The sequence below is a fragment of the Mchenga conophoros genome, linkage group LG11 (assembly GCF_057382185.1).
Source record: "Mchenga conophoros isolate Kocher_MC1m ecotype Shallow Benthic linkage group LG11, M_conophoros_male_GT1.1, whole genome shotgun sequence".
Taxonomy (NCBI): Eukaryota; Metazoa; Chordata; class Actinopteri; order Cichliformes; family Cichlidae; genus Mchenga; species Mchenga conophoros.
This window is the reverse complement of record NC_140536.1, coordinates 24,871,590-24,896,784: the sequence shown is the minus strand read 5'-3', so window position 1 is coordinate 24,896,784 and position 25,195 is coordinate 24,871,590. Positions and strand designations below refer to the sequence as shown.

General features: G+C 39.2%; 3 protein-coding genes across 3 annotated transcripts; all 3 read right to left on the bottom strand.

Moving 5' to 3' along the window:
• Window positions 1-871: 871 nt before the first annotated feature.
• On the bottom strand, window positions 872-7,170 carry tapbpl (TAP binding protein like). Its single transcript, XM_085291764.1, has 8 exons — window positions 6,838-7,170; window positions 6,328-6,537; window positions 5,973-6,242; window positions 5,677-5,877; window positions 4,362-4,529; window positions 4,175-4,278; window positions 3,549-3,774; window positions 872-3,095 (listed from the first exon to the last, which is right to left on the bottom strand). Exons 1-8 carry the CDS (start codon window positions 6,899-6,901, stop codon window positions 3,028-3,030), a joined length of 1,311 nt encoding a protein of 436 aa, XP_085147890.1. The 5' UTR covers window positions 6,902-7,170; the 3' UTR covers window positions 872-3,027.
• A 4,519-nt stretch (window positions 7,171-11,689) lies between these two features.
• Window positions 11,690-15,527, bottom strand: LOC146564182 (complement C1r subcomponent-like). Its single transcript, XM_085291761.1, has 11 exons — window positions 15,391-15,527; window positions 14,820-15,033; window positions 14,445-14,622; window positions 14,210-14,350; window positions 13,859-14,064; window positions 13,621-13,768; window positions 13,411-13,529; window positions 13,116-13,197; window positions 12,805-13,010; window positions 12,498-12,712; window positions 11,690-12,302 (listed from the first exon to the last, which is right to left on the bottom strand). Exons 1-11 carry the CDS (start codon window positions 15,477-15,479, stop codon window positions 11,936-11,938), a joined length of 1,965 nt encoding a protein of 654 aa, XP_085147887.1. The 5' UTR covers window positions 15,480-15,527; the 3' UTR covers window positions 11,690-11,935.
• A 320-nt stretch (window positions 15,528-15,847) lies between these two features.
• Window positions 15,848-21,086, bottom strand: LOC146564181 (complement C1r subcomponent-like). The gene is made up of 13 exons (XM_085291759.1): window positions 20,955-21,086; window positions 20,381-20,594; window positions 19,302-19,485; window positions 19,077-19,217; window positions 18,545-18,750; window positions 18,288-18,435; window positions 18,073-18,191; window positions 17,895-17,973; window positions 17,657-17,791; window positions 17,259-17,333; window positions 16,954-17,159; window positions 16,647-16,861; window positions 15,848-16,451 (listed from the first exon to the last, which is right to left on the bottom strand). The coding sequence occupies exons 1-13, from the start codon at window positions 21,053-21,055 to the stop codon at window positions 16,085-16,087; spliced, it is 2,190 nt and encodes a 729-aa protein (XP_085147885.1). The 5' UTR covers window positions 21,056-21,086; the 3' UTR covers window positions 15,848-16,084.
• Window positions 21,087-25,195: the final 4,109 nt, after the last annotated feature.

Here is a 25,195-nt window from a genome sequence, read left to right as displayed (position 1 = left end):
TTATCGTTTTACTTTTGATGTTTAGGTCTCAAAAATCAGAAATCCACTTTCACAAATTATTAGAATATTTCATTTAGAGTTTGAGTAAATTATTAGTCACACAGTATACTGTAAATAATATGCATCTTTTGTTCTAGTTCAATACACACAACCACAATCATGGGGAAGATTGCTGGCGTGATTGTTGTCCAGATGATGATCATGAGCAGCCTCTATACGGAGGGCAAGCCACAAGATGTCACTGCTGAAAAGGCTGGCTGTTCACACAGTGCTGTAAAGAAGCATCTTTATAGAAAATTGACTGCAAGGGAAAATTGTGGCAAAAGCGACAGAGGTGACTCCAGGTTTGAGAGGATTGTTAAGAAAGGTTGGTTCAAAAACCTGCAAGAGCTTCACAAGGAGTGGATGGAGGTCTCTGTCACCACACAGATGTCTTTAGGAAATGAGTTCCAATGTCAAAAGTGTCTTTTTGGTCTTCTGGTAAAAAGAGAAGAAATGGACTGTTGCTCCGAAGTCCTCTTGTCAGATGAAAGTCAATTTTCCAGTTCTTTAACACTTGCCTCACAGGATCTGGGTTCGAGTCCACTGTCTGACCAGGGATCTTCTGCGTGGAGTTTGCATGTTCTCTCTCTGTTTATGAGGATTCTCCCACGTGGCTCCCACGTGGCTCCCACAGTCCAAAGACATGTAATTATTGGGGTTAGGTTAATTTGGTGAGTCTAAATTGTCCATAGGTGTGAGTGTAAATGGCTGCCTGTCTTTCCGTGCTAGCCCTGTCCAGGCTGTACCCAACAACTATGGTAGCTGAATAGGCTCCAGCCTCCCCGGGATTCTGACAAGGATGAACAGAAGAGAATGGATGGATTTACCTTACAAGATAAAGCACCTTGAGACTTTTGTTGTAATTTGGTGCTATAGAAATAAAATGTAATTGCACTGAGGGGTTTATTATGAACAGCATGAAGCTTTTCATGATGTTGTATTTTTTAATGACTTCAATCAATTCCACAATGTACAAAGATTGATCAGTGGAAATTCCTTAACCATTGTCACAGTATTACATAATCCTTCTATATTACAGGTACAATAAAATAAAATAAAATCATACAAAAACTGAAGGGAGGATAAAACAAATATATATATAGTACCAAAAATAAGAAGTATAACAAAAACCTTCTCAAATTCCCACTTTAAGTATAATAATCTACATTTATTGGGTCTATGTACCATCTTTCACTGACGTTACACACCAAGTCACACATTCAAACTAAGGCTTGTATGGCAGCATCACTCCATCCTCCTTAAATGTCACAGGGAGCATCAGGATCTCCACTAGAATATAAAACAAAGTTCTGCCAGGCTTCTAAATTATTGAATGCACAGTAAATTCAGCAGGTAAGTGGGATTTAAGAGGCTGTGATTGTTTAAATAGTCATACCAATTTTTCAGTAGAGTCACAGAAAAAAACAACCCTTTCCCACTTTATATTGATCAAAAAAAAAAAAAGTCTAAATAAGCCCCAAATACTCAAAGCATAATTTTACATTCAAGGAAAAACAACTTTATGTTCATTTAAGGTGCTTTCAATATTGTTGCTCTTTTAAAAAAATAATTTCTGGGCCTTTGTGGGCTCCTGGGAAAAAATATAAAGTAAATAGTTTACAAAAATATTACAGAGACCATGTCTCAGGTAATAAATACTCATAGTGCAATTGCACTATTAGCTGCTTTCAAATACAAATCGTGTGGACCTTTCATGTCTGCAGAAGATGAAAATGCCTACTGCCCCTACACACCATTATTTTCTACCTGCAAACAACAGCCCCCCCGACAACAACCATACTGAAAGCTGTGAAGGGAATAATTCCATGTAAGGGAGTTTGCTACTGTATAATTGCAGTGTTATCGTATATGAATAAAATTTGTACTGTTGGTGAATAACATAGTTTGGGATGTGATCTGTGGGTTTTAATGCAATTTAGCATATTGCAAGCTTCAAACTTGCATAGTGCAAAAATAGGTTGGTATTAAAAATAATAAACAAAAAATGTATCATGTATAGAAATTTCACAGCTATGTCATAAATAGATCGGTTACCATATGCATAGCTTTCACCCCCCCAAAAAGTTTTTTGTACGGAGCAAAATTTTTCCCCCAAATGTTTACAAATGATATATAAATTAAACGTAAATTAAGATTTACAAATGTGCACAATGATTAAATTTTTCACTACTTGGGTGCTCGATCCACACATAAATAAACAGAACAGCTCATTACACTGGACTAGGAAACATACATAGATGCCATATAGTAACCTAGATTGTTATCCATATCAACTTAATCATATATAATCAAAATATACAAGAAATTGTCAGCACCTGTGGATTCACTTCAGAGGACGAGCCATAGAGATGTCTCTCCACCCTACATAATCCATAGTAACTAAAACAAGCACACATATGAATCCACTGGAACCCCAGATGTACCAGTTGTTTTCTCTAGCACTTGAACACAGCTTACATTTGTGGAACTATGTGAACATCACAATGTGAAGTCTCAAACCCTCACTGTGCATATCAGAGGATTCATGCATGCATATTTAAAGATCTGTATGTGAGAATATAAAGAATGTTACAGGAAACTTTCTAAAAGTACAAATTATCAAATTTATAAAGTCGAACTGTAAAATTTGTGTCCTGACTGTTTATTCAGGTTTGATATATCCATTTGTAAATTAGTTTTCCATGTGTTCCAATTCCTCTGTATTTGTGTGTGGATTAGAGCATGTGAGTCTTCAAAACTTACAAATCATTGTACACATTTATAAATTTTAGTATACACCTGTTGATCACATATTACACATTTGTAAACCTCCTGAGACTAATTTTATTCTATACTTTTGTTTTTCAGTTTCTAGAAAGCTGGAAGAGTTGAACAAACCAGTGGAATACCTAAAAAAAATAACTTAAACACTAAAATGACACAAAGAAACTTTCTAGTCTCCAGTCACGATGATGTAAGTGAAATTTATCCCATGACCTGATAGAAGAAAAGTACAGTGATGATCAGGAAGCCCAGTATCCACCAATAGGAATCTGCGGAGACACACAAAGGTTTTGTGGATAAGGTTAACATCAGACATAAATACAATCACCCTCATAATAGAAAAAAAATGTTTACACTGTTTCTGAAATAAATTGTCATGTTGAATTCATCCACAAAGTCAACCAAAGTGTTGTGCATCAAGGGTGCTAAAAGTGATCTGTAAATTGTTACATTTGTAACACGTCAAGGCCCCAAATGCCAACTGAAAATGTGGAAAACACCTGGTTTAACTACAACTGCCAGTTTCTATATGATTGAACCAAAACTTCCACTGTAGGATTTTGTTAGCTCAGGACCGAACCAGAGTTTTTTTCTATAGAAAAATATAAAAATAGCAATGTCAGACTTGTCATCTATTTATATTCCACTCTCAGCAAGATAATGAAAACCCTTTGATAATGGTAAAAAAAATTTTTTTTAAAGTGTTAAATAGATATACATACTAGGCTCAGGAGGTTCCACCACCACACTAACAAAGAGCGGTTCTTCTAGAGCTGTGTGGGAGACCTTGCAGATGATTTTGGTTCCTGGGACGGTGGTGGGAGGCACAGCTATGTGAGAGGACAGGGTGAACGTTCCATCACCGTGCTGCCGATGACTGGACAGGGAGCCCTGATCTATAAAGAGCTGTGGCTCTGTGTCCGTAGGAGAGAGGGAAAACCACTCAATCTAAAAAACAGAAAAGAGCAGAGAATTATGACCTGTCATTCAATTAAATGTAGCCTTAGGAGCTAGTGCAATTCAAAAGGACACAAATGAATAAATATGGAAGATAACTTATTATCAAAACAGCAAATAAAGACACTTTTCATTAACAAGATGAAGAGCATTGGTACGTTTAAAAATATCTACACTTTCAGGCGTCCTTAGAGAGACTTTGAGAGAGAGGCTGGTTTAAGGCCTGCAATAACTTCTCTATTAAATTCCTCTATTTCATTGTGATTGAGAAAAAAATCTCCTTTCATAAACATGATAATATATTAAAGTTACTAATAAGATTGGTGTTTAAAAGGATGGTGTTACAAAACAGTAATGGGTAACAGTTACATCTCAAAACACAGTTACTGACGTGAGAATCCAGTGGGTAGTATTTACTGCTGTGACAACTTAATTTCTGGGACGAACTTGACTTTAAAACCAACTTCTCGACTGAGAGGGAAACATCTGGAGGTTCTATGGGGGAAAAGTAAGAGAGAAGAATTAACAGAATATCAAAGAAAACAACGGCTGAGGATTAAGATCAGAGTGAAACTTACGAATAATGCGAAGTTGAACGACCTGCTGGGAGTGGAAAGGACCAAGACTGACTGTACAGATGTAGGTCCCCTCATCTCCAACCTTCAGCGTGGTCAGAGTCAAAGACGCGTTACCCTCACCAACAACCTGGGCAGCATTTATGCTTGAGCCGGCCCTCTCACCGTCCACTAAACAGACAGAATAATAATTGTTTGATGTTTCTTCAGTTCGTGCTCTTCACATCATCTCCACATGTGTGCTTTAATGGCATCTGCCTGTCTGTCAGTAATTCAGCAAGACTAAACTACAGAGCAGAATTTCATGAATACACAGAGGTGAATTGTGGGTAAAGGACGAAGATATTTAATTCCTAAATGACCTCCTTTAAAACTATAAGATAAATGTATTTTTAAAGGAGGCATGTAAAAGGCATGTAAAAACTTTATGTAATTAAAATCCAAATCTAGTTATATGTACACTGACACTGGAGCTGGTGCAGGACTGAGATCACCCACTGTCCCTGTGATTTCATATGTTTTAACAGTTCTTCTGAGGTCCTGAATTATTTATAAAATAACAAACTTGTACACCTATTTAAAATCTATTTATTCAAATACAACTACAAGCAGCAATGTGGGGTACAAAAAGGGTGAAGGTGAAATTATCTTCATTTTACAGGTGGCAATAGTAGTAAGACAGATGCATTTTGTTTTTTCAGTGGTTTTTTGTTTTGTTTTGTTTTTTGTTTGTTTGCTTGTAATCTTTAAATACATCCATAAAGTTTGGTTCCAATACCATAAAAATCTTTTCATATGACCTCACTTCCTGTTTGCTAGCTTCTCCACGGATGAATATTTTTTAAAATCTCAAATAACCTTTGAGTTAACTTTCTGATAACTTTTTGTGGCAACTTTACAGAAACATAGTAAAAATGCTAAGATGCTAAAGGTCATCTTTGGTGACAACAGGCCTGAAATAAAAGTCAAAAATTGACATTATAGTCTCCTTTCCACTTGTCTCAATACCATTATCTAAACAATTAATAAAAATCAGACATTTGGTTCAAAACTTACATACATAAAGAAACCCATGGCTAGAAACTCACTGAAAACATTCAGAAGACTGTCACTAAAATGATCCTCCTAAGATCACTAGAAACAATCATTCAAAGCCCCTTTTTTTAAACATATATTTGTAAAGTGGGATGCCACTATTGAACTATCACCATCCTGAGTAGCATCAGTCTTAAAGCCATTAAAATAAACAGTGTAGGTTCTCATTGCCAAACCCTGCATTACACATGCAGATACACCTGCTAACACCTACAATGCTCACCTATCGTGCTGCCTTCTGTATCATCCAGCGCCCTCTTCATTTCAAGCACCTTCCTGCCTTTACCTCTGTGCTGCAGACGCCACTCAATGCCCACTTCCTGTGCTAATGGCGTGTCCTGCTGCTTGAAGCCACAGTTGAGGAGAACATCACTTCTCAGAGGGGCAGACACAGACTTTATGTGGGTGAACACCACAAATATCACTGAGGGGTAGAAAACATTTGAGGATGATGTGTAATCTAAGAAAACCATATAAAGCTCCTTCGTATAAAATGTGATATTAAACTATGGATCTCACAGTCGGTAAGCAGAGTTCCTGACTGGCTGAGAGGAAGAGCCAGCTTGCTTTGCATCAGGGTTGACTCGTCTTTCTCCACCTTCAAGGTCTCCAGAATCAGCGCAGTGCTGAAGTCAACCTCATCCACACTGAGGGACACCATGAAAAAGACCCGATCTGAGTTTTCCTCGAATCCCCGAGGAGAGTAACTACTTAATTCGCACATCACTTCCTGCTCATTGCAGTCTGCATGGAGCAGCACGTTTGCATTGGGGATCTCAGGAGATGATACTGTTACAAAGAATAAGAGAAGTTCATCACAGAGTCCTGCTTACATTAGAGGAAACTTTGCACAAAGAGGTGGCAAGGGAAAAACCTTTGGCCTCAAACAGGAGGAGGTCTGGATCAGGGATGGAGGGAGGAACAAACGGAGTGAGTTCTTCGAGTGATTCGTCCGGGCCCACAGCAACATCTCGTAAAATAAGAGTGGCTGGAGTCCGAGTGAAGTGACCGCCTCCCATTCCACCAAGTCCAGCTCCCTCCTCCACCAGAGTGCAGGTGAGTACCACATCTGCAACTCCATCAGCTGAAGAAACAAGAAGAAGAACAGTTCTTAAAAATCTTAGTGCACCAGCATTTAAGATAGAACCACTGTCTGGACTAATAGAGAGAAAAGATCAGAGAGCTCAGGTGTTTCGGTATATTGAGCCCTTCTATTATTCTGCTGCCATTTTAACCTAAATACTGTTAATTAGAGGTTCAGAAAATACCCACTTTTCTCAGAGCTCTTCGGTTATCAGCAAATACTTCTGTTAAAAGCTTTAATGTCGAGCTCACAGTCACGTCTCTACAGTCAGTGCTTAATCAATGAGATTTATGCTCTTACCATAAACGCACGTCATGAGGTATCCAGTTAAAATGACTTTAATAACCATCATCATCCCCACCATAGTGCAAGTGTTCCCAGTTTTTTTGTAAATTAAAATTAGAAGGATATCAAATAACTGCTGAGTGCACCACAGCACTTTCACTTTTGATTTCAACAACTACCACCGCATTATTCAGGAGTTTACTGCCTAGAGTTGTTTATATCCGTTCTTCACTCCATCGATGGCGATCATCATACGTGCTGGACTTTAAATTTAACGCAATCTAAAAGTAAACAATAAAGGCAGTTCAAGAGTCTGTGCAGCTGTTTCTTTGTCAGGAGCATGCGCACTGTAGCAGTGGGTGGAATGAAAGTGAAAGCGAACAGGCAGGATCGCCCAATGACAGAACAGAGGTCCGTCGTCAGTCAATGCGGAAACAAGCACACACGCTCATTTTAACGTAAATCGACAACATAAATAAAATATATGGATGAATGAATTAATAATTAAATAAATAAATCTTCTTTTGTCTGTTTGGTTTTAGGGTTACCAAAGTGGATCATGGATAGGGACAGGGACTGGACATCCATGCTTTGTCCAGTCCACACAAGCATGTCTCCAAACCGTTCAACCAGAGGTGTCTCCACTGTGTCCCTCTGATGTGTCTGATTTCTTATAGACCCTAATGAAGACTTAGATTCTAAATGTATTGGTCTGTTTTGTTTGCTGAATTTCTCCAAGAATAAATTGTTACAGGATTTTATCCTGGGCTCTGTGTTGGCCCTGCGACAACATGGTGACCTGTCCAGGGTGCACCCTGCTTCTAACCTTATGGTACTGTAGCTCGGATAGGCTCCAGTGTTGCTCAAGTTCAGATAGTTATAGACACAATGTGCCCCCTATGTTTTTCTCCTAAGCAAAATGATTAAATTCCTGCATGTCTCCTGCTTCACCACTGAGAAATGCACATACTCCAGTTTGCTTGTTTGAATCTGCCTGTTATCCATGTTTACAACGCAAAAGCAAAACACCAAAGCCTGAAACAAAAGTACAGTGGGATGCAAAAGTTTGGGCAACCTTGTTAATAGTCATTATTTTCTTGTATAAATTGTTGGTTGTTACAATAAAAAAAAATGTCAGTTAAATATATCATATAGGAGACACACACTGTGATATTTGAGAAATGAAAAGAAGTTTATTGGATTTACAGAAAGTGTGCAATAATTGTTTAAACAAAATCATGCAGGTGCATAAATTTGGGCACTGTTGTCATTTTAGTGATTCCAAAACCTTTAGAACTAATTATTGGAACTCAGATTGGCTTGGTAAGCTCAGTGACCCCTGACCTACATACACAGGTGAATCCAATAATGAGAAAGAGTATTTAAGAGGGTCAATTGTAAGTTTCCCTCCTCTTTTAATTTTCTCTGAAGAGTAGCAACATGGGGGTCTCAAAACAACTCTCAAATGACCTGAAGACAAAGACTGTTCACCATCATGGTTTGGGGGAAGGATACAGAAAGCTGTCTCAGAGATTTAAGCTGTCTGTTTCCACAGTTAGGAACATATTGAGAAAATGAAAGACTACAGGCTCAGTTCAAGTTAAGGCTCGAAGTGGCAGACCAAGAAAAATCTCGGATAGACCGACGCGACGAATGGTGAGAACAGTCAGAGTCAACCCACAGACCAGCACCAAAGACCTACAACATCATCTTGCAGCAGATGGAGTCACTGTGCATCGTTCAACCATTTGGCGCACTTTACACAAGGAGATGTTGTATGCAAGAGTGAAGCCTTTTCTCTGCCCACAGCACAAACAGAGCCGCTTGAGGTTTGCTAAAGCACATTTGGACAAGCCAGCTTCATTCTGGAATAAGGTGCTGTGGACTGATGAAACTAAAATTGAGTTATTTGGACATAAGAAGGGGTGTTATGCATGGAGGAAAAAGAACACAGCATTCCAAGAAAAACACCTGCTGCCTACAGTAAAATATGTGGTCATCAAGACAACGACCCAAAACACTGCTCAAAATCCACTAAGGCATTCATGCGGAGAAAAAAGTACAACGTTCTGGAACGGCCATCTCAGCCCAGACCTGAATATTATTGAAAATCTGTGGTGTGTGTTAAAGAGCGCTGTCCATGCTCGGAAGCCATCAAACCTGAATGAACTAGAGATGTTTTGTAAAGAGGAATGGTCCAAAATACCTTCAACCACAATCCAGACTCTCATTGGAACCTACAGGAAGCGTTTAGAGGCTGTAATTTCTTCAAAAGGCAGATCTACTTCATATTGATTTCATTTCTTTTTTTGTGGTGCTCAAATTTATGCACCTGCCTGATTTTGTTTAAACAATTATTGCACACTTTCTGTAAATCCAATAAACTTCATTTCACTTCTCAAATATCACGGTGTGTGTCTCCTATATGATATATTTAACTGACATTTTTTATTGTAACAACCAACGATTTATACAGGAAAATAACGACTATTAACAAGGTTGCCCAAACTTTTGCATCCCACTGTATAACTGAGACTTATGGAAAATTCAAAACATCTACAAGTATTTCATGTTGAAGCCGAGTGAGATCTATAGGTTGGCACTCGAGTGGAGAAAAGCATAAATTGGCGAATGTGTTCACAAGAATCAGCATCTTCTGCTGGCAAGCATATGGACATAATCATAATGAATGAGGTGAATATGATCAAGTGTAGAGGTTTGATCAAGGTGATGGCATTGTTGTAGTGTGACCAGAAACATAGGGGAGACCTGGTGGGTTCTGATATTATTAGATCACATGAAAATCTGCAAATCAACACCATAAGAGGAAGGGGGGGAAGTATTCAATAAGCAAATATCAAATAACACATGCAATTGAACCTGTTAAATTTGATACAGGTTGCCCGTTACAACATAACTATTTGAAGTCATAATTAACTGGTCTTGCAACTATGCTTGCTCTCCTGGCTCCATTTATACTCATGATATACTCTTACACTTAAGGGATTTTGCTGTCTGACAACAGACTGAAGACTTAAATGTGTGATTAAATGCCTTTATGCTAACAACAGATTGTTACCTGGTATGCACTCAACCCACCAGCTGACAATCCCAGCAGCCCAGTGTCTCTGTCACCCTGGCACGAGTCCTTCCCACCTTCAGGGAGTTCAGCACAAAACATGTTATTTGTTAATTCTGGTATTTCATGTGTCTCCTTGTGGAAATACACATGCTCATTATTGAAAGACCAAAGCCCGAAACCAGCGTGAAAACAAAAATACAGCAGTGACTTCCTGTAAATCTTTTCCACAAAATTAGTGAAATTTATACATGTTGTTACTTAGGGGAGAAGAACAAATTCAAAAATTTATGAGGAAAATGTTTACTCCTTTTAGATAAATATGATACTTTTAAAAAATCTAATGTATTTATTTGCCTCTTATTTCAGTTATGTGTGTAGCACCCTCCTCTGGCAAACATATGGGCATTACACATGAGATTATGAGATCTACTTTTGCACTCTGATCAAGTCAGTACCATTGCTGTCGTCTGTACTGCTGGAGTAGTTGTACTCAGGGTGAAAATAGACTGAGCTGCTTACTGAAGAGAGCGCTGAAATGTTCTGATATCATTAAGTTACATAAAAATCTGAAACCAGTAGATACAGAGGTCCCATTGCTTTTGCAGGATGAGAGGATAAGGTTGAGAATATTGGGGAGACTGGATTTGTCCATGCATGACAGGCTCAGTGTTGGAGAGCTGCCGGCACTCGCTCACTGAAAACCACAGACACCTGGAAAAGTGAAAAAATCAGAGCGCTGGAGCTGAGTCAGTCGTCCAAGGTTGATGCAAACAGAACAAGAGCAAATAAAGTGATGCAATCGCTGATTTTTATTTTAATTTTAACATCAACTTTCTTCTAACACCAAACTGGTTTCTTCTATATTACTAACAATTTGCTCGCCTTGTTCAATTTTAACAGCTTCATGTCTAGAACATTGGTTGTAGACGGAGCATAATGATAAAAAAAAACACCATATAACAAAAAGCTCTAAAATCTTGATAGGCTTTGTGAGCTAAATTGGAAATTCACAAAAGAAAAAGAAAAACAGCCCATGTCTGTAAAGCTCTGGCATTGATTGAACTTCCAGAAGAGATGTCTCAGACTGGAATGAACCATGACTGTCACACAGAAGATGATTAGCTATATTTAGCACTGGAATTTGAACTGGACTTTTTGTGGTAAATGGCCTGTATTTATATAGCGCTTTACTAGTCCCTAAGGACCCCAAAGCGCTTTACATATCCAGTCATCCACCCATTCACACACACATTCACACACTGGTGATGGCAAGATACATTGTAGCCACAGCCACCCTGGGGCGCACTGACAGAGGCGAGGCTGCCGGACACTGGCGCCACCGGGCCCTCTGACCACCACCAGTAGGCAACGGGTGAAGTGTCTTGCCCAAGGACACAACGACCAAGAGTGTCCAAGCCGGGGCTCGAACCGGCAACCTTCCGATTACAAGGCGAACGCCCAACTCTTGAGCCACGATCGCCCGTCTTCAAGCTTCTTCTTTTTTTCTTTGTTTGCTTTGGTAAAAACAAGTAGAAACATGATTTGTATGGGAGAAAAAATGCCAATAATGCCTCGAACATGGTTGCACATAAAAGCCGAAAGAATTTAAGTTCGTATCAAGTACAAACCTGTAGAGAATGAGCCGAAGGAAAAGCACATGGAAAGAGAGCGGGCCTTCTTTGTTAGAGCGGGATGAAATGACTGATGATGTGTTTATCATTTTCAAAGTGGGAGGATTTGATTAATCTTTGACACAAGAAAAAAACACATGCAGATCTGCATTAACTATCTTTATTCAAACGTAGTAAAAGACAGGCGTTACAGGGATTTAAAGACTATGCACCGACTTTCAGACAGTATTTTGTGGTTGTTTCCAGAAAGCGGAAAATCAAAAACTGAGCTTTTAGTGAAATATAGATTAAAAATTCTCAAATCAAACTCCACAGCAGAGCGAAAATAGTATAATATTTATTGTCCAAATGTTTTGCCTCATCGTGTATTTACACCGTGTTGTACTGAATTACTGTAACTTTAGTTCTCCTGCATGGTCTTCTGGATCCAGTTCAGGTAATTAGCGACTCTGGTATAGACTCCATATGTGCCCTTTCTTCCACACTCAACCCCCCAGCTGACAATCCCAGCAGCCCAGTGTCGCCCATCTTTAGTCAGAGTGAAGGGGCCCCCATTGTCACTCTGGCAAGAGTCCTTCCCACCTTCAGGGAGTCCAGCACAAAACATGTTATTTGTTAAGTCTGGTATGTTGTTACGTCTTCTCCTTGCTAAACTGATTGAATCCCTGCATGTCTGCTGGTCCACCACTGGGAGATAAACATACTTCAGTTGATTTGTTATAATGCGACGATTATTCTCGATTGTAACACCAAAGCCAGACACCAGCCTGAAAGAATACAAAACACATTCATTGTGGGCTCAGTAAAATTCTTACTAATCCAGAACCTTAAAGATAATAGCTTGTCAAAATAAAGTGGTTAACAAACAATGAGAGCACTTAAAAGTAACATCAAATTTTATACAGTGTAGATGACATTAAAGAGACTTCAAAATCATTATGACACAATAATAGTTTGTTTACCCCATCACACCAGTATCATATGTGGCTCCCGGTTCTGGCAAACACACTGGCATTACAGATGAGTTGAATGTGAGTGTGTCTTCCAGTTTGATCAGGGCAATGTCATTGTTGTAGTCTACATAGTTGGGGTTGTTGTACTCAGGGTGAACATGGATTGAGGCAGCAAACAGAGGAGATTTCTCGAGGGCTTTTACCTCATTAAGTCCCATGAAAATCTGCAAGTCAATATCATAAAAGGAAAGACTTACCAAGGGAATCCCAATCAGACAAAGATCATGCAAAGTAATCCTCACAGTCAACTACTTACCCGTAGAGTTTCATTTGATACCACCACTCCCCTATTTACTACATAATGAGCTGCTGTCATAATCCACCGGTCTCCAATCACCATGCCTCCTCCCCTGTTTCCACTTACACTCAGTAGCACTTGCCAGGGGATTGTATTATCTGGAGCATCCTGGCCTCCAAAGATCCTCTGATACACATTGATGTGATTTGTTGGCTGACCACAAACTGGATAAGATGAACAGAACTCAGGTGTAAGCAAAGGCTTCATGCTTTCATTTTGAAGTCCTAAATTTGTTATTAGAGTATTTTATTTTGACAGCACATCAGTACCTGCTATGCAGGTTGGGAGAGGGAGTTGCCACTGCCCGTCGCTTTGACACATGGCTGAGAATGTCTTAATCTCTTGTTGTCCCTGAAAATATATGACTGTTACACACATTTTCTAATTGACAAATTCACCAAAGAAAAAACCTAAAGAAAAATGAAGAAAGATCTGCTTCTGTTGCTCAAACACAGACACATGGAGATAGCAAAAAAAAACTCTATAAATATCCTGTGAGGGAAAAGAGGCTGTTAATAAAGTTCACTGATGCACACTGTAGTAAACAATGAAATGTCATATTACCATCATCAACTTGTATTCTTGGTCACAAGTGACATGGATCGAGTCTCCACTAAAGTATTCATTTAAATCAGGAGTGATCCTGCCTTTTGTCACACTCCCTGGGTGTGGACATTTCACCTCTGTAAAGAACGCAGCAACCAAACATGAATGAACAGCATGAGAAAAATAGTTTTAAACTGCTAACGTGGAAATGCCACCTCTCCTCCTCACCATGTGTGCTATATTGCAGGCTCCAGCCGTTGCTCAGACCTTCCTCCTCAGTGTGGTAGTCCAGCCTGACTGTACTTGAGTTTGTAACTATCAGACCAGGACTCTTTGTTCCACAAAATTTCATAGCTAATCTGCCTGGAATGGTCACCTATGAGGGGAGAGATAGTGGAAGGCTACATACAGACCAGAGGAGCATGGTTTGTAACTTTTAATCCCTGTGGGTACCGCGAGTCGTTACCTGTAAAAAGTGACCTTGGCAGCTTGAACCATGCTGATTATCTTTATTATCAATGTGAAAATTGTCTCTGAAGTTGAGCGTCACGATGAATCTGGGCTCCACAGAGATGATGTACTTGCAGGAGAGAAAAGGGGGTGAGGGTTTAGGATACCCTGGACTGGACAGATGTCCTTCATGCTTGTCAAAAACACACCCACCACAGGACACTGGGCAAGAACCAAAGGTCAGTATAATAATAACAGTAAGAGAATCAGTAATCAGCATACCACCTCAACCATATTCTAGCGACTGAGCTTCATATGACAAGTATTAATGTACAAAAAGGCCTAATTTCTTGTATTCGACACTTACACAGACATGTGCGCTGGTCTAAATGAAGCTTGTAACCACTGTGGCAGGAGCAGTGGTAGGACCCAGCAGTGTTGATACAGATTTGAGAGCAAAGCGGACCTGAATCCAGTCCTGGGTCTGTTTTGGAACACTCGTCTATGTCTATTTAAAGAATATTTACTGTGTTAAACTTTTCCTGAAGCTGTTGATGAAATAGTACATTAATGGGAGTTGGAAAATTTCAGGAAAACTGTACCTATTGCCTTATACGTGGCAGAAAAACCAGTATGTTGTTGATGCTCTGGTGTAGAGTCACTTGTTTGGAATACGAGAGTCAGTTTGTTGCCTGGAGAAAGGATCGTCTCGTCACCATGGTGATCAGTAGAGTTTCCCTGGCCACAAAACTTTCCCAAAACCTTTTCATCGTAGAAAAACTGGAAAATTAAGTCAAAACTCATGTTAACAAACTGCTTTTGTAAAAAAAAACAAAATTCTAAACCAACGTCTTAATTCAAATTAACTTCCAATCAAACTGAATGAATGAATACACTAAAATTGAAAACTGCAATATAAAAAGTTTTGTATCTTGTTTGAAATATTTTTTAAATTCAGATCTAATCAAAGCTCTGACTGTGAGAGAGTCTTGACTGCAGTCTGCAGAAACTTTAATATCCAGATGTGTTAAAGACAGCTGGATCTGGTAACCCCTGGGAACCCAGAGGTCCCATTGCTTTTGCAGGTGGGGAGGATAAGGTCGCGGATATTGGGGAGACTGGATTTGTCCGTGCATTTCAGGCTCAGTGGTGGACAGCTGCTGGCACTCGCTCACTGAAAACCACAGAAACCTGGAAAAGCAAATAAACAGAGAGCTGGAGCTGAGTCAGTCATCCAAAGTTGATGCAAACAGAACAAGAGCAAATAAAGTGACACAACCGCTGATTTTCACTTTAATTTTAACATCAACTTTCTTCAATCACCAAGCTGATTTCTTCTACATTACTAACAATTTGTTCAACGTCTTCAACTTTAACAGCTATATGTCTAGAACATTGGTTGTAGATGAAGCATAATGATTAAAAAAAACATCATATAACAAAAAGCTCTGCAATACTGATAGGCTCCATGAGCTTAATGAGAAATTCACCGAAATAAAAGATTCTTTAATACAACGAACAAATTAAAAAAATCTTCATCACACTCACCAAATGATGCAGTGGGTCCAGCCCATGTTTGTAAAGCTCTGGTGTCGATTGTACTTCCAGAAGAGATGTCTCAGACTGGAATGAACCATGACTGTCACACAGAAGATGATTAGCTGTATTTAGCACTGGAATTTGAACTGGACTTTTTGTCTTCAAGCTTTTTTATCTTTGTTTGTTTTGGCAAAAACAAGTAGAAACATGATTTGTACGGGAGAAAAAATGCCAATAATGCCTCGAACATGGTTATACATAAAAACCAAAAGAATTTAAGTTCGTATCAAGTACAAACCTGTAGAGAATGAGCCGAAGGAAAAGCACGTGGAAAGAGAGCGGGCCTTCTTTGCATATAAAAGTATTGCTTAGTAATGTTAGAGTGGGATGAAATGACTGATGATGTGGTTATTGTTTTTAAAGTGGGAGGATTTGATTAATCTTAGACACAAGAATAAAACACATGCAGATCTGCATTAACTATCTTTATTCAAACGTAGTAAAAGACAGGCTTTGCAGGGATTTAAAGATAATGCATTGACTTACAGACAGTAAATCAATAACTGAATTTATAGAGTTTTTTTAATGAAATATAGATTAAAAATTCTCAAATCAAACTCCACAACAGAGAAAATTTAGTTTATTATGCAATTTTTTTTTCTCATCGTGTATTTACACCGTGTTGTACTGAATTACTGTAACTTTAGTTCTCCTGCATGGTCTTCTGGATCCAGTTCAGGTAATTAGCGACTCTGGTATAGACTCCATATGTGCCCTTTCTTCCACACTCAACCCCCCAGCTGACAATCCCAGCAGCCCATTGTCGCCCATCTTTAGTCAGAGTGAAGGGGCCCCCAGAGTCACCCTGGCAAGAGTCCTTCCCACCTTCAGGGAGTCCAGCACAAAACATGTTATTTGTTAAGTCTGGTATGTTGTCACGTCTTCTCCTTGCCGAAGTGACTGAATCCCTGCATGTCTGCTGGTCCACCACTGGGAGATAAACATACTTCAGTTGATTTGTTAGAATGCGACGATTATTCTCGTTTGTAACACCAAAGCCAGACACCAGCCTGAAAGAATACAAAACACATTCATTGTGGGCTCAGTAAAATTCTTACTAATCCAGAACCTTAAAGATAATAGCTTGTCAAAATAAAGTGGTTAACAAACAATGAGAGCACTTAAAAATAACATCAAATTTTATACAGTGTAGATGACATTAAAGAGACTTCAAAATCATTATGACACAATAGTAGTTTGTTTACCCCATCACACCAGTATCATATGTGGCTCCTGGTTCTGGCAAACACACTGGCATTACAGATGAGTCGAATGTGAGTGTGACATTCAGTTTGATCAGGGCAATGTCATTGTTGTAGTCTACATAGTTGGGGTTGTTGTACTCAGGGTGAACATGGATTGAGGCAGCAAACAGAGGAGATTTCTCGAGGGCTTTTACCTCATTAAGTCCCATGAAAATCTGCAAGTCAATATCATAAAAGGAAAGATTTACCAAGGGAATCCCAATCAGACAGAGATCATACAAAGTAATGCTCACAGTCAACTACTTACCCGTAGAGTTTCATTTGCTACCATCACTCCCTTATTTACTACATTATGAGCTGCTGTCATAATCCACCGGTCTCCAATCACCATGCCTCCTCCCCTGCTTCCACTTACACTCAGTAGCACTTGCCAGGGGATTGTATTATCTGGAGCATCCTGGCCTCCAAAGATCCTCTGATACACATTGATGTGATTTGTTGGCTGACCACAAACTGAATTGGATACAAACTTACATATAAATCTCACACATCAATTTCCCATTAAATTAACCATTTGATCTTCATCAAGTTTTGCAGGATGGAAATGTATACCTGGTAAACAAAGTGGACTGTCAATAACTTCATGGGTTGATCTCCATTTCCTGTCTGCATCACATGTGAAGTTAACTGAGGAGCAGAAGAAGAAACAATGTGACTTTTACATTTTTTTTTTTGCTGATCCTCAAGAGTTTCAGTTCTCCCCCTTGTGGAAGAAATGTAAAGGGTATATATTTCCAGTTAAATCATGTTAGCATTTAAATCTTATTTAAGTTTTGAATCATGGTAGTATATATCATGTATCATCATATCAGTATGCCATGATGGTTTGACTGAATGAGAATCGCACATTATAGTTAATGGAGCCTGCTAATAGTAAAGTTTCAGAACTGTGCAAAAGGAAAGTAATGAACAGTAGGAATCCAAAACAAATTGCACTATTAACATCTCACCGTTTGCATCCCCAAGGAGAGAGTAAAATGGTTCATTGCAGCGATACTGAATAACAGAAAGATACTGATTCTGAAACCCAGAAAGGAAGGCCACGCCTCCGTTCAGCAAGGGGTCAGGTTCTCCGCAATCAATTACTGCAGAGGAACAAAACAAGAAAATACAACAAAATGCACTTTGTCTGTGAACACTAGTATGGATGGAGAAGACTTTGTGTATATATGCTTAGAGACGACCTACTGTGGCATTCTGGCAGAGGAAGGTGCCACTGCCCATTGCTTTGGCAAATGGAAGAGAAACTCTCCATCTCCCGACCATTCTTTAAAGAAGGGTATAAAAACCATGTTTTACATTATACACAGTAACCAGGAAACAATTATTTTGTTTTTCACTGTTAAAAAACACAATTTCAGCTAACCATCATCAGTTTGTATCCTTGATCGCAGCGTACATAGATGTAATCTCTGAAGAGATATTCACTCAAATTAGGAGTGACCCTGCCTTTAGCTACACTTCCAGGTGATGGACACTTCACCCCTGGAAACAGCAAAAACAATCAAACATATATTTTACACTGAGATTTAAACCCAGAAGGACAAACAGGAGAATTGCAGTTGCTTGATGACATGTTACTGTGTGTGCTGTAGTCGAGGCTCCAGCCATTGCTCTGTCCTTCATCATCAATGTGGTATTCCAGCTTGACCATGTTTGAGTTTGTGACTATCGGTCCTGGGCTCGTTTTGCCACATAGCTTTGTGGGCTGTTCGTCTCTGACAGTCAACTTTTTAGGAGAGAGTAGTGCACAGTTTATTAATTGTATGACATATAGAGACATTTTTATTTCCTGTGATTTTGATGAATCTAGGTGTGCTGAAATCGCTCGCCATTACCTCCAACCAGTGATGGAGACATTGCGGGCCCTCTGGGCTGTCCATGCTCTCAATGTGGAAGTTGTCAGTAAAGTTTAGAGTAATAGTGAAGCCCTCTTGTACAGAAATGACATACTGACAGGACACAGCATGAGGTGGGTGATTAGGATATCCCGGACTGAACAGATGCCCCTCTGGTTCATCAAATATACCACCGCCACAGGATACTGGGCATGAGAGAGAGGAAAGAAACTGAGAAAGTTTACCCTCTTAATGAATTGACTGAAGTGTTTGAGGATAATTTGGGGAGTCCTTACACAATGTTTTAAGTCCAGAATCAAAAAAGTGATAATAATTAGTGCTGTTTGATGACCCAACTGCCTCCAACATTAAACCCAGACTCCCCATCCTCTCCTCTTTTTTATAGTGCTTTTGGTAATCTTGAGATCCTATATGTTTGAATGTGTTTGTGAAGTGGAGCTAAGTTCTCCCAGCAGACTCCAGTTTGATGGTCTGAGCGCACATTCATTGGAAGCATCTTCATGGTACTCACACACACAGGTGCGCTGATCAGAGCGAAGTTCATAGCCATGATGACAGGAGCAGAGATATGAGCCAAGAGTGTTGAGGCAGATCTGAGAGCAGAGTGGCCCTGAGCCATCTCCAGGCTCTGGTGCAGAACATTCATCTATGTCTAATAATGAGAAGTCATTACGTTAGTGTGAGTTGGCGCAGCAGTAAAAGAAGGAAGTGCAAGAAACAGAGGTGGAGGAGCTACCTATTGCATGGTACTGGGCAGAGAAGCCCAGATTCTGGTGGGCCTCCGGGTTGTTGCTGTCTGATTGAAAGATGAGGGTGAGACTGTTTCCTGGAGACAAGATGGGCTCGTTGCCTGGGTGATGCCCATCAGCAGAATTCTCACTGCCACAAAATTTCCAGAGGGCCTTCTCTTTGTAGAAAACCTAAAGGATCAAAGAATAAAATCCTACATGAAAATAAGGCAAAATCCAGAAGATGAAAATTTATGTTCAGTTCATGGGTTCTTCATTTAAATGTCTAAGATGGTTAAAAGTGCCAGAAAGGCCAAACATAATCCAATGACCCGCCAGAACTAATGCTAAGTTTAGTTAAGTCAACATCAAACTGGATATAGTAATGCAGAGAAAAAAATCTGTTCAGTTATGTGTCCCTCTACCATTTTAAATTCTGTGCAACGTCACAGTAAAGACTGACTCTAAAACTTTTTGTCATAGCAGCAGCGATACAATCTGCTGATAAGCTACAGCTATCTGTTGCTGTTGTCTCCAGTGGTTATACACTGTTGTAAATTTTTAACTTACAATTATCACAATCAACAAGATGATCACGGTGATTACCAGGGTTATCATAGTTTCAGTTTAGTCTTTTTTAAGTATTATTGTATGGATGTATATTTCAGAGGCAAGATTTAGGAAAATCAAGTACTACAATAAAAACACGCATTTTTGAAAGCAGTTGACTGACAGTCCTCTAGATATCCAAAGTCTCATTAAACATGTTTGGCAACATCTCATCAGACAAGTGTCGATAAAATTTTGTGACTGCAATTATATTTTATTTTAATTTCCCAACTTTAAAAAATAATTTCAGTTAGTTTTAATTTTATTCAAAAGTTTTTCAAAACTTTTACATCTAGTTTGAACTATAATAACCTTGTTAATTACCTTGACAGAAACATGAAAACATATGTAAGTGGTAAACTCAAATCAGGTTGTCAAGCGTTACTCTTGAATCATATTTGGGTTTTCACCTTAAGCTATTTATTAATATTATGATTTTTAGGGTAATTCTGTATATGTATTGAAATATGGGTCTGACTGTAAGTGAGTCGTAGTAGCAGTTTGCAGAAGCTTCAATATCCAAATGTGTGAAGGTGAGTCGAATCTGGTAGCCCTCAGGGACAACGAGGTCCCACTGCTCCTGCAGGTTGGGAGGGTAAGGCTGAGGGTACAGAGGAGATTGGACCTTCCCGTACATTTGAGGCTCTGGTTCTGGCAGAGGTGAGCACTCACACACTGAGACATACAGAAACCTAGAAAGGTACAAAAAAGGAAAGAGTTTGATCTGTTTATCAGTCTGCAGTCATCTGATCTGCCAGTCCAAAGTTGATACAAACAGAGAAGAACAAACACAGTGGCACAATCGACACCACTGTGCAACTAATATAATATTGTCAAGACTGCATATATATGGCATACTGACTGATGAATAAAAATATAAAACACTGTTCATCTAAAGTGAATTCTTGCAGATTATCAGTATAAAAACACAAGTAATTCTCCACTATTTTCAGCTACATGATTTGAAAATTTCTGCACAAAAGTGGAAATTTATGACCAAAAAAGGGATTTTAGGAGATATTTGACAACTTGAAAATGTCTAATCCACTTACCAGATGATACAAGAGGCCCAGCGCATTTTCCAATTAACCGTATCCATGAGTGAACTGGTCGGCTGCTGCGAGAGCAAATGTCTCACATTCAAGTAAAACATTAATGTCACAAAGTCTGTCGTTTCCAGTGTTTAGCAACTCTCTACGTTAATGCCAGGAATTGTTTATCTTGGCAAAATCAAGCAACTCCAAATTGCAGATAAACAGGAAAAAATTTGTTCTACACTAGAGAACGAGACAGACTTTGCAAATTCTACATCTAAAAAATATAACATAAACTCATGCAATTTTTGAGCACAATTATCACATTAGAATAATGAAGCGATCTTGATTTATTTCACTGTCTAATCCACTCTTAATCCTCATCCTACCACCAGAGGGCGGCATTAACAGTTTTTTAGGCATCCTTGATCACGGCAAGTGTTTTCAGAGTTTAACTTGAGGCCAAGCAGACATGTCGAAACGTCTGGATGTTAAAATAGCAGGTGAAGCAACTGATTTCCAGAATGAGGAATCAGATTCATCAAGTATGTGGATGTGTTTGTTGCCTGTCATTATTTATATCAGCATGTGGTTTATTTCTGCCCTCAAAATAGCATCAGTGTTTCAGTTTCTGAAGGCGAACTGAAACAACCTGTTCCTCTCTGCTTTACCTTAGAATGTTTTGCATTAGTTCCCATAAGTCTGACGCTCTTTAGTCTTGTGTTCTTGTGTTTGTTTAACCTTGTTAGTTGCCAAAACGGACTGATCTGAGTGTAGGGGCCGCCACGCTGTTATTTTACAGACCACTAGAGGGGGCCACCAACAAAAATCTACTATTGAAAGGTTTACATTTTTTATCTGGTCGCAACAACCATGTATATTTCTCAATTTTATTTAATTTAGCTCCTCCCAGCAAAAGCATCCTAAAACTTTAACTGATCGAGGCATAGAAAATCTGTTATTTTAAGTTGACAGAGACAGGAGTCAGCTATAATTTGATACAAAATTAGAAAGTCTGTTACAATGATGCTACCTGGCTAACACATTTTAATACAGATACATTTAATACACATTTTAATGAAAACAATGAATATTTCTTAATGTTTTTTATTAAAAAGTAGTACAAAGGATAATTCATTGTTATTATTAGTAGTAGTAGTAGTACAAACTACAAAGGGATAAACCCATGGGAAAGAGTTGTTGAAGCTAGGCTGACAGGTGATGGTCACTGAGCAAGAAAGCGAACTACAGATGCTATTTTTGTTTTGATGGAGAAGTCTAGAAAAGGTCAGGAGGAATTGCACTGTGTCGTTGTTTATCTTGAGAAAGCATAAGATAGAGTTCAAAGAAAGGAAGTGTGGTTCTGCATGAGGAAGTGTGGCAGAGTGAGGGTGAAAGTGAGGGTGGTGCAGGACATGTATGAGGACAACAAGGCAGTGGTGAGGGGTGTGATATGGGTGACAGACTGGGGTGGGATGATATCAGGGGTCAGCTCTGATCCACTGGACAGGTTGACAGATGAGGTCAAGCAGAGTCTCCGGGCCTGTGATTGTATGATGCTTGCAGATGACATAGTGAGGAAAATGGAAGATTTCCAAGATAATAATGAGACTTACGTGCTTGAAAAGAGAGCAACTGGGCGTTCCTTTCTTGTCTTTTTTAATTGAAAAAAATGTCTCCTGTCATCCAAGAGGCTTGTCCAGTTCTAAGACCAAAGCGTGTAGAGCTCCCAAATATTTAAACCCTTGACCTATACTTTCAATCATGTGCATCATCTCATGAACCAAGGCAAACTCCTAATCAGAATATTTTATTAAACCCAGAGAAAATTCTGTGGTCCCAGTTGGTCCAAGACAGTAAAAATAGTAAGAAATTAGTTAAAGTACTATATTAAATAATACATGACATTACAAAATATTGCTCAGTAGCTCCAATAATACAAATATCTCTAATATATAAAGGTATATGGCGTGCAACGTCTGCAGTGTGTACCTGTGCTTTTAAATGGAATCCTGTTTGCAAATGACCTTAAAATAAGGGGAATGGGTCAGAGGTGTAGATGACACCATCGTGACACCTTGAACTACCTTATCACATGATCTATTGAGGTCACCTGGTGTAAGATGTGAGTCGGGGTTGAAGTGTCTGGGAAGGCATCTAAAGACTGAGAGCGTGTGAGCCACCCCCTCTGTTCAGTGATGGTCATTTACAGTTTTAAATCATCTGTTTTCTCGGTCCAAAATGGGAACTCATTCCTTGAAAGAGGGACCTTTATACTTTAGGTGTAACTGTATAGCGGAGTCTTGTACTGTCGAGGTGGCTTTTAGTAGTGAGAGCTGTTATGATGTACAGTTTGGAGATGGTAGCAAAAAGACAGGAGGCAGAGCTGAAGGTTTGAAGACTTTCACTGGGAGTGACCGAGAAGAACAATTTGAGGACCAGCTCAGGCTGAGTTGGTTTTGACATCTGCGGAGAAGGGATGGTGGACGTATTGGACAGAGGATGTCAGACAGGAGGAAAAGAGGAAGACCAGAGAGAAACTTCATGGATGAGCTGAAGGAGAACATGCAGAGAGCTGGTGTGGTAGAGGAGGTTAGGTTTAGATGAAAGCAGATGTTGCACTGTGGGGGGGTTTCAGCCGTTCAGCACTTTGGTCAGCAGCTGGCTTTTTTTTAATGTGGTATACAAATAAATTTGACTTGACTTGAATTAAATGCTCACACTATTTACATTTATCGCGTCATTCTTTGTAACTATATTGTTTTCAGTGCATGCCAACCAACCCCATACAATAATTTCATTTGTGTCATTTCTAAATATTAGCTGGTTCCTGTGATTTACATAAGCTTTCATAGACTTCACTATGAGAAAAATGAGCAGGACATTGAAATAAGGCCAAATCTATCATGTATTTATTTATTTTTAGGTCTGTGTTTTTTAAAGTATATTTATTGCCTCCATGAGCTCTGACTCTCACAGTCTGTGGTCTCACATGCAGCTGGCTAGTTTGACTTGTGGGCGTTTAGCTGGATGTTTGATTCTCCTTTATATCATCTTAAGTTTTCTGTCACAGTGTAGTTCGGTTTAGGAAGTAAAACCACTCGGCTGAATCTAGGACGTCTCAGAAACCTGTGTGAGAGATAACCAAAAATTCAAACTTACCCCATGTGCACCGTCTACAGCTGCCAACATCTGTTGCTGTTGAAGGCCAAAGCAAAGCAACTGAATTCTGTTTGTTTTTTAAACACAAGCATCTCTCTCTCTCACCATTTAACTCAGTTTCTTTGGGTCTTGCAATCATCCGATTGGCGAGACGGCCTCGCAGTTTGATCATGTGTTAAAGTATGCACATTCATGCATTGATCATTTTTGTATTCGGAAAAGAAATACAGGTGAATGTATGGGGAAAAAAACATATAACGGGCAGTTAATAAGTTCAGTTTTGTTTTGGATGGATAGAATTACAGTAAGTAATATGTGTCACCACTAAGCGGCAGTAGAGCATCACTACCCCTAATGAGGAAGTGAGACTGGAGCCATGATTTGTTTTCGTAATGAGCTGAGGGTTGTTTTTAATTATAGTTTAGTTTTTTTTAAAGAGCATATTGGCTGCAGTATTAATCAGAACAACTTTTATGAAGATTGCACTGCTGTGACTCTAGAACATGCTTCTCATACTGATGTTAAACACTGCAGTGTCAGGGATTAGGCCGATGGTTTGTGGCTGTCTAAAAATAAGTGCACTTCTCCTGTGTGGCTCTGTCAGGCTGTTGGTTTGAGGGCCTTGTTTTCAGTTGTCATGCACTATTATGCAGACACTGTCATGCAATATCGGAACAATACACCACTTCTTATAGAGTGTGTCTGTATGTTATAACAGTAGATATCATAGCCAGACCTCTGCCACAAAAATAACAAATAACTGAAGAATTATTTTGAAAAAATAAATTGTTTAAAAAAAAAATAGGCGAATTGGTTAATTAATTCAATACTGAGAGCAACATCTGGAGCTACTGGTGTTAGTTTTTTAATGTGAGAAAGCTTGTTTGTCTGTAAAGCACTGTGATGATCCTCTAATTTATGGTTCTAACTACATTAGAAATGAGTACATCGGAAGGACGGCTCAGGTTAAGCGATTTGAAAATAAAGAGGGACGATGTCGAGATGGTTTGGACATGTGCAGAGGAGGCGTAGTGGATATGTATTGGACAAAGGATACTGAAGATGGAGCTGCCGGGCAGGAAGAAAAAGAGGAAGGT